We start from the raw sequence: 13477 nt of genomic DNA, 5'->3' as shown, positions 1-13477 counted from the left end.
TCATTCAGAAAGTTAGGGGGCATGGGATACAGGGAAACCTGGCTGTCTGGATTCAAAATTGGCTGGCCAAAAGAAGGCAGCGAGTAGTAGTGGATGGGAAGTATTCCGCCTGTAGGTCGGTGACCGGTGGTGTCCCGCAAGGATCTGGTCTGGGACCTTTGCTCTTTGTGTTTTTTATAAATGACTTTGATGAGGAATTGGAAGGGTGGGTTAGTAAGTTTGCCGATGACACGAAGGTTGGGGGAGTTGTAGATAGTGTTTAGGGCTGTTGCAGGTTACAACAGGACATTGACAGGATGCAGAGCTGGGCTGAGAAGTGGGAGATGGAGTTCAACCTTGATAAATGTGAAGTGATTCATTTTGGAAGGTCGAATTTGAATGCTGAATTCTGGGTTAAAGGCAGAATTCTTGGAAGTGTAGAGGAACAGTGGGATCTTGGGGTCCATGTACATAGATCCCTCAAAGTTGCCACCCAGGTTGATAGGGTTGTTAAGAAGGCGTATGGTGTGTTGGCTTTCATTAACAGGGGGATTGAGTTTAAGAGCCGTGAGGTTTTGCTGCAGCTTTATAAAACCCTAGTTAGACCACACTTGGAATATTGTGTCTGTTTCTAGTCGCCTCATTATAGGAAAGATATGGATGCTTTGGAGAGGGTACAGAGGAGATTTACCAGGATGCTGCCTGGACTAGAAGGCATGTTTTATGAAGAAAGGTTGAGGGATCTAGGGCTTTTCTCACTGGAGTGAAGAAGGCAGAGAGGTGACTTGATAGAGGTGTACAAGGTGATGAGAGGCATGGATAGAGTGGATAGCCAGAGACGTTTCCCCAGGGTGGAAATGGCTGTCACGAGGGGACATAATTTTAAGGTGATTGGAGGAAGGTACAGGGGAGATGTCAGAGGTAGGTTCTTTACACAGAGAGTGGTGGGTGTGTGGAATGTACTGCCAACGGACGTAGTGGAGTCAGAGTCATTAGAGACTTTTAAGCGACTCTTGGACAGGCACATGGACAGCAGTAAATAGAAGGGGTGTAGGTTAGGTTGATCTTAGATTAGGATAAATGGACGGCATAACATCGTGGGCTGAGGGCCTGTATTGTGCTGTACTGTTCTATGTTCTGTGACTCTGTCGAAGGCCTTTTCTGCATCCAGGGAGACTATCACCTCTGGTGTTCTCTCCCCGGGAAGGGTCATTATTACGTTTAACAGTCGCCTGGTGTTGGCAGTGAATTGCCTACCCTTGACAAAGCCCGTTTTGTCCTCAGCGACCACCTCTGGTACACAGTTCTCCAGCCTTTTACCCAGGACCGTTGCGAGTATTTTCGCATCTACATTCAGCAGTGAAATGGGTCTATATGATCCACATTCCGTCGGATCTTTGTCTTTTTTGGGTAACAGTGATATTGTGGCCGCGCTAGTGTAGGAGGCAGAGTACCCCTTGCTAGCGAGTCTGCAAACATGCCCCTTAGATGTGGGGCCAGGGCCGGTGCAGATTTTTAATAGAAGTCTGCCGGGAACCTTTCCAATCCCACTGCCTTCCCCACCTGCATGGAGCTGTTGCTCTCCGTGATTTCTCCCAGATCTATTGGTGCTTCCAGCTCCTCCCGTCTGTCCTCCCCAATAACTGGTATTTCCAGTCCATCGAGGAATTGTTTCATCCCTGCGTCCCCATCGGGGGGCTCAAAGGTGTACAGCCCTTGGTAGAAGGTCTCGAATGCTCGGTTAACCTCTTTTGGTTCCGCTACCAGTCTACCTCTGCTATCTTTTACCTATGCTATTTCCCTCGTGGCTGCCTGCTTTCTCAGCTTGTGAGCCAATAGGCGGACAGCCTTTTCTCCACGTTCGTAATGCTCCCTCGTGTCTGTCGGAGTTGGTACACTGCCTTCCTGGTGGATAGCAGGTTAAAGGCCATTTGTAGCTTTTTCCTCTTCACTAGCAGCTCTACGGTCGGGGCCTCGGAGCATTTTCTGTCAACCTCCAGGATGGAGTCGATCAGTTGTTGTCTGGCCTCCCTTTCTTCCCTATCTCTGCATGCCTTGTCTGCTATAATTTCCCCTCTGATCACAGCCTTCAGTGCCTCCCAGAACGCGGAGGGCGAGACCTCCCCGTTTTGGTTGTTACTTACGTAGTCGCCTATGGCCTGTGATGTTTTCTGGCAGAAGGCCTTGTCGGCCATGAGATCTGTGTCCAGCCACCAGGTGAGGTGCTGGGCACGGCCTATCTCCAACCTCACATCCACATAATGCAGATTGTGGTCGGAGATGACTATCGCAGAGCATTCCGCTCCTATGATTCCTGGAAGCACCGATTTCCCCACTGCAAAGAAGTCGATACGGGTGCATACTTTGTGCACCTGTGAGAAGAACGAGAATTCCTTTTTTCCCGGGTGTAGTAATCTCCACGGGTCCACCGCCCCCATCTGCTCCATTAATGTTCCAAGTACCTTAGCCATGGCTGTTTTTTCCCCCGTTTTGGGATTTGATCGGTCGGTCAGTGGATCCTGTACACAGTTAAAGTCGCCCCCCCCCATAATTGGTCGGTGTGTTTCAATGTTGGGGATTTCCGCCATGGTCTTTTTCATAAATTCTGTGTCGTCCCAGTTGGGCACATACACATTTGTCAGGACTACTGGTGTCCCTTCCAGGACACCGCTGACCATGATGTACCGTTTCCTATTTTAAGTAGTTGTTTCTAGTCCACTTTAGCTCAGCTTTGTAAAATTAGCTTTACTCCAGTTGAGAACTTTTGATCATGGTCCATCCTTGTCCTTGTCCATGACTACACTAAATCTAACTGAATTATGATTTTGAAGTGCTTTCCAACTAATACCCCTTTTAACTGCACAGCTAAATGCAGAACCATTCCGTCTCTTGTTGAACTTGCTGGTTTAGCTCACTAGACAGCTGGATCATGATGCAGAGCAAGACCAGCAGTGTAAGTTCAATTCACATACCTGCTGAGGTTATTCATGAAGGCCCCACCTTCTCAACCTTGTCCTTCGCTTGAGATGTGGTGATCCTCAGGTTAAATCACCACCAGTCAGCTCTCCCCCTCAAAAGGGGAAAGCAGCCTATGGTCATCTGGACTTACCTTTACTGTCCAAGAAAGTTCTCCTGAATGTATTTTTTAAATGGTTCTTCCTCTGTGTCCTGGTATTCCTACAACTCTAAAAAAAATGTCGTTAAAATATCAATAATAGAAGCTTTAAGCATTTGACACTGTCATGTGAGTGTCCCTTTAAGAAATGTTTTTGTCTTATCACATGGCTTCAGTAATGTAATTGAATGGGTGGAGCTGGGCTGTGGCTCTGTGAGTTTACTTTCGCTTTTGACTTTTACTTTCGCTTTGAGTTTGGACTGGTTTGTACTGCACAGGTTGTATCAGTGAGATTGTGGCCTGCGCTAGCGTAGGAGGCAAAGTGCCCTTGCCAGCGAGTTTGCGAACATGTCCCTTAGATGTGGGGACAGGGCCGGTGCAAATATTTTGTGGAAGTCCGCCGGGAACCCATCAGGTCCCGGTGCCTTCCCTTCTTCCATGGAGCTGATGCTCTCCATGGTTTCTCCCAGATCTATTGGTGCTTCCAGCTCCCTCCATCTGTCCTCCCCCACAACCGGCATTTTCAGTCCGTCGAGGAACTGTTTCAGCCCCGCGGCGCTATCGGTGGGTTCGGAGGTGTACAGTCCTTGGTAGAAGATCTCAAATGCTTGATCTCGTTTGGTTCCACTACCAGTCTGCCTCTGTCATCCTTTACCTGCGCTATTTCCCTCTTGGTTGCCTGCTTTCATAGCTGGTGAGCCAGTAGACAGCCATCCTTTTCTCCGTGTTCGTAAAAGGTCCCTGTGTATGGCGGAGTTGGTACGGAGTTGGTTCCTAGTGGATAGCAGGTTGAAGTCCTTTGCAGCTCTACGGTCGAGGCCTCGGATTATTTTCTGTCCACCTCCCAAGATGGGGTCGATCATCTGTTGCCTGGCCACCCTCTCTTCCCTATCTCTACGTGCCTTGTAAACTATTATTTTCCCTCGGATCTCAGCCTTCAGTGCCTCCCAGAACATGGAAGGTGAGACTTTCCCGTTCCAGTTGTTAGTAACATCGTCGCCTATGGCCTGCGATGTTTTTTGGCAGAAGGCCTTGTTGGCCAGGAGGTCCGTGTCCAGCCTCCACGTGTGGCACTGAGCACGGCCCGTCTCCAACCTCACATCCAGGTAGTGCGGAGCATGGTCAGGGATGGCTATCCACTCCTGCAGTTCCTGGAAGCACCAATTTCCCCACTGCAAAGAAGTCGATACAGGTATATGAAAAAAACGAGAATTATTTTTCTCCCGGGTGCAGGAACCTCCACGGGTTCACTGCCCCCATCTGCTCCATAAAGGCTCCTAGTTCCCTAGCCATGCCAGCCTTTTTCCCCGTTCTGGGGTTTGATCGGTCGGTCAGTGGGTCCTGTACACAGTTAAAGTCGCCCCCCATAATCAGTCAGTGTGTATCAATGTCGGGAATTTCTGCCATGGTCTTTTTTATAAAGTCTGTGTGGTCCCAGTTGGGAGCACACACGTTTACCAGTACTACCGGTGCCCCAGGATACTGCTGACCATGACGTACCATCCCCCTGGGTCCGTAACCATCCTAGTCCCAATAAATTTTGTCCTCTTGCTGATCAGTATGGCCACTCCCCTAGCCCTCATCCCATAGCATGAATGGTACGTCTGTCCCACCCAGCACTTCCTTATCAGTAATCTGTCCTTCTCCCTCAGGTGTGTCTCCTACAGGTAGATTATGTCCACCTTCAGGCTTCTCAGGTGGGCGAAGACTCTGGATCTTTTCGATGGGCCATTAAGTCCCCTGACATTCCAGGTGACTATCCTGGTGGGGGGGTTTCTGACCCCCCCCCCCCCCGGTCCTGCGGGGTCAACCATACATACCTGGTGGACGCGCCCCTGCACTCCGGGGTTTCCCTTTGTTAGGGGGGCCGTCCAAAATGGCCACGGTCGCTGCTCTCCCCATGAAGTCGGGCCCCTCGCTCCAGGGTTTCCCTTTGTCCAGGGGGCACCCAACATGGCCACCAACTGTGCGTACGCCACGTGGGTGCGTCCCTGCACTCCGGGGTCTCCCTTTGTTTAGAGCCCCTCTAAAATGGCTGCTTGCAGCGCCATCTTGATTCCTCAGCCTGCTCCATGCCTGCTGAGGCCTGTGTTTATCTGGCTGCCAATCCTTTCCTTCTGCCCTTTTTCTGTTCTGTGAGTTCCCCCCCTCATTCCCCCCTTCCCCTCCCTATCCCCTCCTCCCTTTCCTCCCCCCTGTATTCGCCCCCCTTTCTGCCCTGCCCCCCCACCATGAGCCTGTCCCCTGAGACGTGCTCCGCGGCCCCCTTGCTGCTTGTCTTCCCATGCTAGCCCTCCTTGTTAGTACGATGGCTCTCCTCCCTGGGCTGGTCTCACTCTGTATCTGTTCTATCTGCCTGTCTCCTTTCCCTTCTTTGCCGCTCACCTGTTTCCCCTATTCTTGTTACTCTCTCTCTCTGTCTTCCAACTTTAGTCCGTGAACGAGGCAGCACAGTCCCGCAGAAACACAGAGTCCCTACAACAGATCTTGGTCCCGGGTCGTCCTCCACTTTCCGTCTTTTTCCCGATGCCCTCACCGTTACTTCGTCTGTTCCCTCTCCAGACTGTTAGTTTTCACAAACTCCTCGGCCCCCGCCGGGGTGCCAAAATAATGTTCTTTTCCTTTATATGTTACCCAGAGTCTGGCTGGGAACAACATGCCGAAACTCACCCTGCTCTTGTAGAGCTCCGATTTTGCCTTATTAAATTTGGCCCTTTTTTCGCGAGGTCTGCCCCAATGTCCCGATAAACCCTTATTCTGTGTCCTTCCCACGAGCACAACTTTGTCTGTCGGGCCCACCTCAGGAACTTTTCCCGTCCCCGATATCGGTGCAGCTTCGCAATGATCGCTCCCGGATACTCCCCAGTCTTGGGTTTTGGCCGGAGCTGCCTGTGTGCCCTGTCGAGTTCTGGGGGCTTTGGGAAGCTGTTCCACCCGACCAGGTTGCCCAGCATGTGGGCGATGTAGGCCGTTGGGTCTCTTCCCTCCACCCCCTCTGGCAGACCCACAATATGGGCGTTCTGTCGCCTGGGCCTGTTTTCGTGGCCCTCTACCTTTCCCCTCCGGTTCCCTTGGGCCCCCACCAACCTTTTCACCTCGGTCTTCAGAGCCACGATCCTATCACTCTGTTCGGTTGCCGCACTTTCCAGATCCAGCATCGTCTTTTCCTGGGCTTCCACCTTATTTCCCAGGTTGGCTATCGTGCGCTGAAGGGAGGTCATCGCTTCCGTCAGCACCTCCTTTATCACCTCTTTCATCACCACCTGGAGTTCCATTTTGATCGCCTCCCTCATGGCAGTCAGTTCTTTTTTAAGGAATGTCTGCCATCCCTCCCCCGGTGTAGTGGCGGGCGTCGCTGCCTGTTCTCGCTCCTCTGTTTGGGTCGTCGGTCGCCCCCTCCCTTGTTTCGCTGGGGCCTCCACCTCGCCTTGTGCGTCCGCTAGTCCATCTGCTTGCTGCCCCTGCCCTTTGTCGCCGCTTCTGCTTTCTCACCGGTCCTTTGAACTACTGTTTGCCGGCATCTTCCCTTCTGCTTCTTCCTTTTTTGGGTCTTTTGCGTTTATAGGTGTTTGGGGAGGCTTTTTGAGCCAAGAATTTTGGAAAATTTGCTATTCTGGGTCCGATTAGGAGGAGAGCCACCTGATGTGCATCCGCTCAGCACATCGCCACCACTGGATGTCTGTTCACAGTTACATTGAGCAGACATCTTAGCTAACCAAACTGTAATAGATTTCACCACAAGCCCTAGAAATGAAAGGGCTAACATGTACACCTGAATTTCCTCACATAGAATAAATTTTAAGTAACAACAAGGAAATAAAATGCTTGACATAAATCCAATGAGGCTAATTGTTCCGATATTATATGTTGGTCCCAGGGGACTTAAATATCTTCAAGTAATGAGAGGTCAAGTTCCACAAGTGCTCAACACATCTCCTTCTGTAATTAGTGAACGACTGGTAAAATCCTCACAGAAATAGCTGCTCATTTCTTGAGTTATTGTAGGAAATGGGTGGAACCCCCATTATTTTATAACATTTTTTGTACTTTAAATCTGAATATCTGTAGTTTATGTGGGAATCACTGAACCATGTATCTCAATGAATATAACTTTTTTTTAAAAATAATCGCAAGTCTTATATCCCAAATCTGGAACGCTGTGTATTGTGCTACATGTTGTCTAGCCTCCTTTCTTTTCTAATTTTAATATTCCCTGCTGAATGAAAACATTTACATATTTCTGTCTTTAAAGTTGCCGAAGAAAGAACCTATTTTCCTAATTGGTCCAAGTTTTGAAGAGTTAGAAAATGAAGAGTTGTGAGTCAAAGGGTACTCCTTCCTCAAGAATTTCAACTGCCAGAGAAAATTAATGCTGTAAAGTATAACTTTTGTTTTTCATAAATTCTTTCAAGCAGAATTTTTCTTTAAAAAGAAGCATACTCATACTTGAAATAGAATTTAATCTTTGATATAGCAACATTTATCAATTGTTTTGACAGCTTTTGCTGACTATTATCAACTGTATGTACACCTCCGTATCATTTATCAGTTCAGATTATTCTGTTTCTGTTATTTTGATGACTGCTTGTAATATGTATTAGCTATATTCGAGTGGAACTTATAACAATATTTGTTCTTTACTGCAGTCTTAGTGTTTTTAAGTTAGTTAATAGGTTCAAGATGTTTAAGCTGTATACACACATTTTCTGAAATTCTTTGCAAATGTATGTGCTCCAGTTACAGAATAAAGATTATTTTTGATAAAAAGTACTTGTCTCAAGCTAATGCATGAAAGACTCCTAAATTATAAAGCCTGAAAACACAGGATTCTGTTTAGTATCATCAAAGTGAAGGAGTGAGACTTCTGACCTGCCCCAGTTCAATTCCTGTTTCCAGCAATTTGCATAATGCTGGCTGAAGAAAGAGAGGGGGATGCAAATAGATGCAGCACTGGCGAGCCACTTGGATATCGGCAGAAGATGATCGGTGAACAGCACTAAAATATCCCTCTTGGGGGGGGGGTCACATGATGGAAGTGTGGGAGCAGCTGCATTTGTGAGCTCTGGCGCGACTCATCTTTTAATCTATTTTTATCTGATTGTCACGACACCCTCAGCTAGTGCACACTTGACCCGGAGTCGCAACACAGATGAAATAAGATTTTATTTAAAACACCTGAGGTCTTTGGTTGAGCCCAATAAACTACAGTCACCAGATTTGTAACGTTAACACCAGTAACCTTTTATTACGTACAGTATTATAAGTAAACGGACAGAAAAAGTAACTGACTATCTAATACTCCTTTCCCAACACCCTCCTTCCTAACTACCCCCACTCTCTATATGCACAAAGACAAAAAACACAGAGGGAAAAGGGTGGTGGAAAGGGCAAGAAAATATTAATAAAAAATAAAAGGATAAAGACCTTTGATGCACTGGGATGATTTCCAGTTAATGTCTTTCTGAGGTTCAGCTTTCATTTTGATCCTTTTTTCTTTTAGGCTTGAGATAGTTTTCTCTGGCAGGTTTGTCTACCTTTTCTGCAGACTTAGCATCATTCCAGGTTCACAGAAAAAGATGTGCTGGGCACTCACTGATTTCAGCACAATAAAGCAGCTTTTTCATTTCCGCCAACAGGGGAGAGAGAGCATTCCTTTCACTTCCAAGCTCCAAAAGCTTCTGCCCAATTATTTAAGAAAGCATCTGCAGTACCAATCAATGATCATTGTCAGTTAGAACACTGTCCCTGCCAACCCACAGCTTCCAGTTAGTCAATCAATCCAACTCCCTCCCAACCCAGTTCCTAAGATCCATTCGGTGTCGAGGAGTCTGACTTCTCCTCAAAAAAACAAAACCTGGGAACGCAATGTCCTGATGAGCAGGTTTCGTCAACCTTGAGTCTTCTGCTTAAAGGCACCTTCCTATTATGTGTCCACGGACCAAAATAATAAAATAGCATAAAAGAAATGGGGACAAAGGAAATTAACACAATGCACAACCCATCATTATTTGATCCTGGTGTGTATGATCTGTGCAGGATCCTGGAAGATCCTGGCTGCATTTTGGCGATGGGGAGCTGAGATAAGTAGTTCATACTCCAATGACAAATTCGGCAAAAAACTTTGAAAAATAATTTATAAATCTAGCAGATCGTTGTGCTGTTTTCACATATATTGGTTGCTGCTATAGCTCTCCACCTTGTTAGGATCCAGGAGACCTTTTTCTGTCAATATATGACCTATGTACTTGAATTCAGGCATCTTCAATTGCAATGTTTTCTTGTTCATCTGGCCATCTGTCTAACAGTCACATTAAAATCTGATCATGGTCAGCTATGTCTTATCCCTTGTTGTCTGTGTTCATACTCTTCTGGAGCCATGGAAATTCCAAATAACATGCACAATCATCTGTTTCGCCTGAATGGTGTGCAGAATGTAGTTAGAAAGTTACTGCTTTCATCCAGTTTCACATGCCAGTAACCATCCTTTGCATCTGGAGTAGTAAAGATCTTTTGCCTTGGCAGGTTGAGGCAAAATCCCTCCAGTGGTTGTTATGGGATAGTGAGGTCTCTTCTGCGCTTTATTTAGATCCTTTTGCATAGTCTCAGCTTTCCAAGTTGTTTGACTTCTACAGTGCTGCTAATCCAGTCTGTAGGAATTGTCACTTTCTTGACTCCGCCCTTCTTTTCCAGCTCTTTTATATTGTTTTTTAGGCTTGACTTGAGGGTATGTGGAACTCTTTTCCGCAAATGCTGAATTGGTTTTACACTCTTATTTCAATGACATTCTTCAGGTAGACATCCTAACCATTGTTGCTCATTTTAGCCTTAGTTTATTTGCTCTAATTCTGTCACCTTTGCTCATGAGTCGCCAGGTTTCTTTCTGATACCGCCACGTGGTTCAAGTCCAAGTAATGATTAATAATGCAACACACCGCTTAGTAAGAGTTAAATCAACGCTCATTTATTATATACAGCAATTAATACTTATACAATAATCCTACTTCTAGACTACTACCTACCACTAAAGGCCAATACTTAACTTTGGAAATGGCCCACCAGGTCAGGGAAACGAATGGTCTTTCAAATTGGTTCTGAGCCTGCGGGATTCAAAAGTTGGTATAAGTCGATAGTCAGGAGCGCCTATCTGGTAGCGACCGCTGGAGTAAAACTTACAGTTTCTTGTAGAAGGGTCTCGAAGGTTGCGAGCAGGAAGAGAAGTGTCGATTTGAACTTGGCCCCTATTCTTATAGTCCCCAGGGGCTTCCCGCCTCTCGGGGCGGACCTCGTACCTGGTTCCAAGTGATTGGACTTGGTCCCAATCACTTGGTTCGATATGCTCCAATAACGGGGCGATTCCTTGATCGGGGGGTGGTCGTTTACCTTTCTTTGTGTTAGCCCCTGCTGGCGCCGAAAGGTCTGGGTCGGCTTTCAATTGCTAATTTGTAGCAATTGTTCCCGGGGATGGCTGATTAGAATGCAGATGGCTGGGTTGTTGTGATGTTGATGGCTGCAGGTATCGGTCTGGACTGACTTCCCCAGAGGCAAATACACTGTTTTACCTGCAGCTGTCCGTTTGAGTCCTGTTGGCTGATTTTCCCATCAGTCTCTTCCGTTCGGCATTTTAAATCGCGGTTCGACCATTCTAATCGGGAATCAGCCATTTTACGTGGCTACACAATGTAAACACATATGTGTACTCCTGTAGGATCTTTTCAGAAGTCGATGGTTTAATGTGCTCCAAGACGTTGTGAACCTCTGTTGGCATGTTTAGGGTTACCAGTTCAGGCTTAAGATTTTCTCCAGCTGAGATGAGTGGCTGTTGCGTAACATCTATGATTTGATTTATTATTGTCACATGTATTAGTATACAGTGAAAAGTATTGTTTCTTGCATGCTGTACAAACAATGCATACCGTACATAGGGAAGGAAGGAGAGACTGCAGAATATAATGTTACAGTTGCAGCAAGGTGTAGAGAAAAGATCAACTTAATACGAGGTAGGTCCATTCAAATGTCTGATGGCAGCAGGGAAGAAGCTGTTCTTGAGTCGGTTGGTACGTGACTTCAAACTTTGGTATCTTTTTCCTGACAGAAGAAGGTGGAAGAGAGTATGTCCGGGGTGCGTGGGGTTCTTAATTATGTTGGCTGCCTTTCCGAGGCAGCGGGAATTATAGATAGAGTCAATGGATGGGAGGCTGGTTTGAGTAATGGACTGGGCTACATTCACGACCTTTTGTAGTTTCCTGTGGTCTTGGGCAGAGCAGGATCCATACCAAGTTGTGATACACCCAGAAAGAATGCTTTCTATAGTGCATCTGTAGAAATTGGCGAGAGTCGTAGCTGACATGCCAAATTTCCTTAGTCTTCTGAGAAAGTAGAGTCGTTGGTGGCTTTCTTTTTTAAAAAAAATATTTTATTGAAAATTTTTTCGATCACAATTTTTTCCCTTTACAAATCAAACATAACAGTAAAGAAAATTTAACAATAAACAAATGGCTAATCAACATGGTAATCTAATCGTTTAACATAAACTAAAACTTTCCACCACCCCCTCACCCCTGGGTTGCTGCTGCTGGTCATCTGTCTTCCCTCTAACATTCCCCTAGGTAGTCGAGGAATGGTTGCCACTGCCTGGTGAACCGTTGAGCCGATCCTCTCAGCGCAAACTTTATCTGCTCCAGTTTTATGAACCCCGCCATATCGTTTACCCAGGCCTCCAGTCCGGGGGGTTTCGCCTCCTTCCACATGAGTAGAATCCCACGCCGGGCTACTAGGGACGCAAAGGCCACAACGTCGGCCTCTTTCGCCTCCTGCACTCCCGGCTCATTCGCAACTCCAAATAAAGCTAGCCCCCAGCCTGGTTTGACCCGGGCCTTCACCACCTTCGAAATCACTCCCTTCCAATACCCCTCCAGTGCCGGGCACGACCAAAACATATGTGCGTGGTTTGCCGGGCTTCCGCCGCACCTCCCACACTTGTCCTCCACTCCGAAGAACCTGCTCAGTCTTTCTCCCGTTATGTGTGCTCTATGTAGCACCTTGAATTGAATCAGGCTAAGCCTGGCGCACGAGGAAGAGGAATTTACCCTGCTTAGGGCATCAGCCCACATACCCTCCTCTATCTCCTCCCCTAGCTCTTCTTCCCACTTTCCTTTTAATTCGCCCACCAACTCCTCCCCCTCTTCCCTCATCTCTCGGTATATCTCTGACACCTTGCCCTCTCCGACCCACACCCCCGAAAGCACTCTGTCCTGAATCCCCTGTGCCGGGAGCAGCGGAAATTCCCTCACCTGTTGTCTTGTGAACGCCCTCACCTGAATATATCTAAGGAAGTTTCCCCGGGGCAACTTATACTTTTCCTCCAATGCTCCCAAGCTCGCAAACGTCCCATCTATAAATAAATCTCCCACCCTCCTAATTCCCAACTGGTGCCAGCTCTGAAATCCTCCATCCATTCTTCCTGGGGCAAACCTATGGTTGTTCCTGATTGGGGACCCCACCAGGGCTCCCCGCACACCTCTCTGTCGCCTCCATTGTCCCCAAATATTCAATGTTACCGCCACCACCGGGTTCGTGGTAAACTTTCTTGGTGAGAGCGGTAGCGGCGCCGTCACCAGCGCCTCTAAACTCGTCCCTTTACAGGACTTTCTCTCCAGTCTTTTCCACGCCGCTCCCTCTCCCTCCATCATCCATTTACGAATCATCGCCACATTGGCGGCCCAATAGTAGTCGCCCAAATTTGGTAGCGCCAATCCTCCTCTGTCCCTGCTACGTTGTAAGAACCCCCTCCTTACCCTCGGGACTTTCCCTGCCCACACGAAGCTCGTGATGCTCCTATTTTTTAAAAAAAGGTCTTAGTGATTAGTATAGGGAGACATTGAAATACAAATAAGAACCTCGGGAGGACCATCATCTTAATTGCCTGCACTCTGCCCACCAACGACAGAGGCTGCATGTCCCACCTCTTGAAGTCCTCCTCCATTTGTTCTACCAATCGTGTCAGATTAAGTCTGAGTAAGGTTCCCCAGCTCCTAGCGATCTGAATCCCCAGGTATCGGAAGTTTCTTTCCACTTTCCTTAGAGGCAGGCCTTCTATCTCTCTACTCTGGTCCCCTGGGTGTATCACGAATAGTTCACTCTTCCCCATGTTAAGCCTATACCCCGAGAAATCCCCGAACTCCCTCAATATCTGCATGACCTCTATCATCCCCCCCGCTGGGTCCGACACATACAACAGTAGGTCATCCGCGTATAGCGAGACTCGGTGTTCTTCTCCCCCTCTAATCACCCCTCTCCATTTCTTGGAGTCTCTCAACGCCATGGCCAGAGGTTCAATTGCCAACGCGAACAACAGTGGAGATAGCGGGCATCCCTGTCTTGTTC

General features: G+C 47.5%; 1 protein-coding gene across 3 annotated transcripts in view; it reads left to right on the top strand.

Moving 5' to 3' along the window:
* The window catches only part of LOC140410548 (protein disulfide-isomerase A6-like), a 121339-nt gene extending 113478 nt beyond the window's left edge, over window positions 1-7861 (top strand). For all 3 annotated transcript variants that reach the window (XM_072498784.1, XM_072498782.1, XM_072498781.1), the window contains exon 13: window positions 7347-7861. In XM_072498784.1, coding sequence (XP_072354885.1) covers window positions 7347-7415 — 69 coding nt within the window. In that variant the 3' untranslated portion in view covers window positions 7416-7861. The remainder of the gene's footprint in view (window positions 1-7346) is intronic.
* The last annotated feature ends 5616 nt before the right edge of the window (window positions 7862-13477 follow it).

The sequence above is a fragment of the Scyliorhinus torazame genome, chromosome 4, assembly GCF_047496885.1.
Source record: "Scyliorhinus torazame isolate Kashiwa2021f chromosome 4, sScyTor2.1, whole genome shotgun sequence".
Taxonomy (NCBI): Eukaryota; Metazoa; Chordata; class Chondrichthyes; order Carcharhiniformes; family Scyliorhinidae; genus Scyliorhinus; species Scyliorhinus torazame.
The sequence above is the reverse complement of the archived record's forward strand: the minus strand, read 5'-3'. Positions and strand labels throughout refer to the sequence as shown.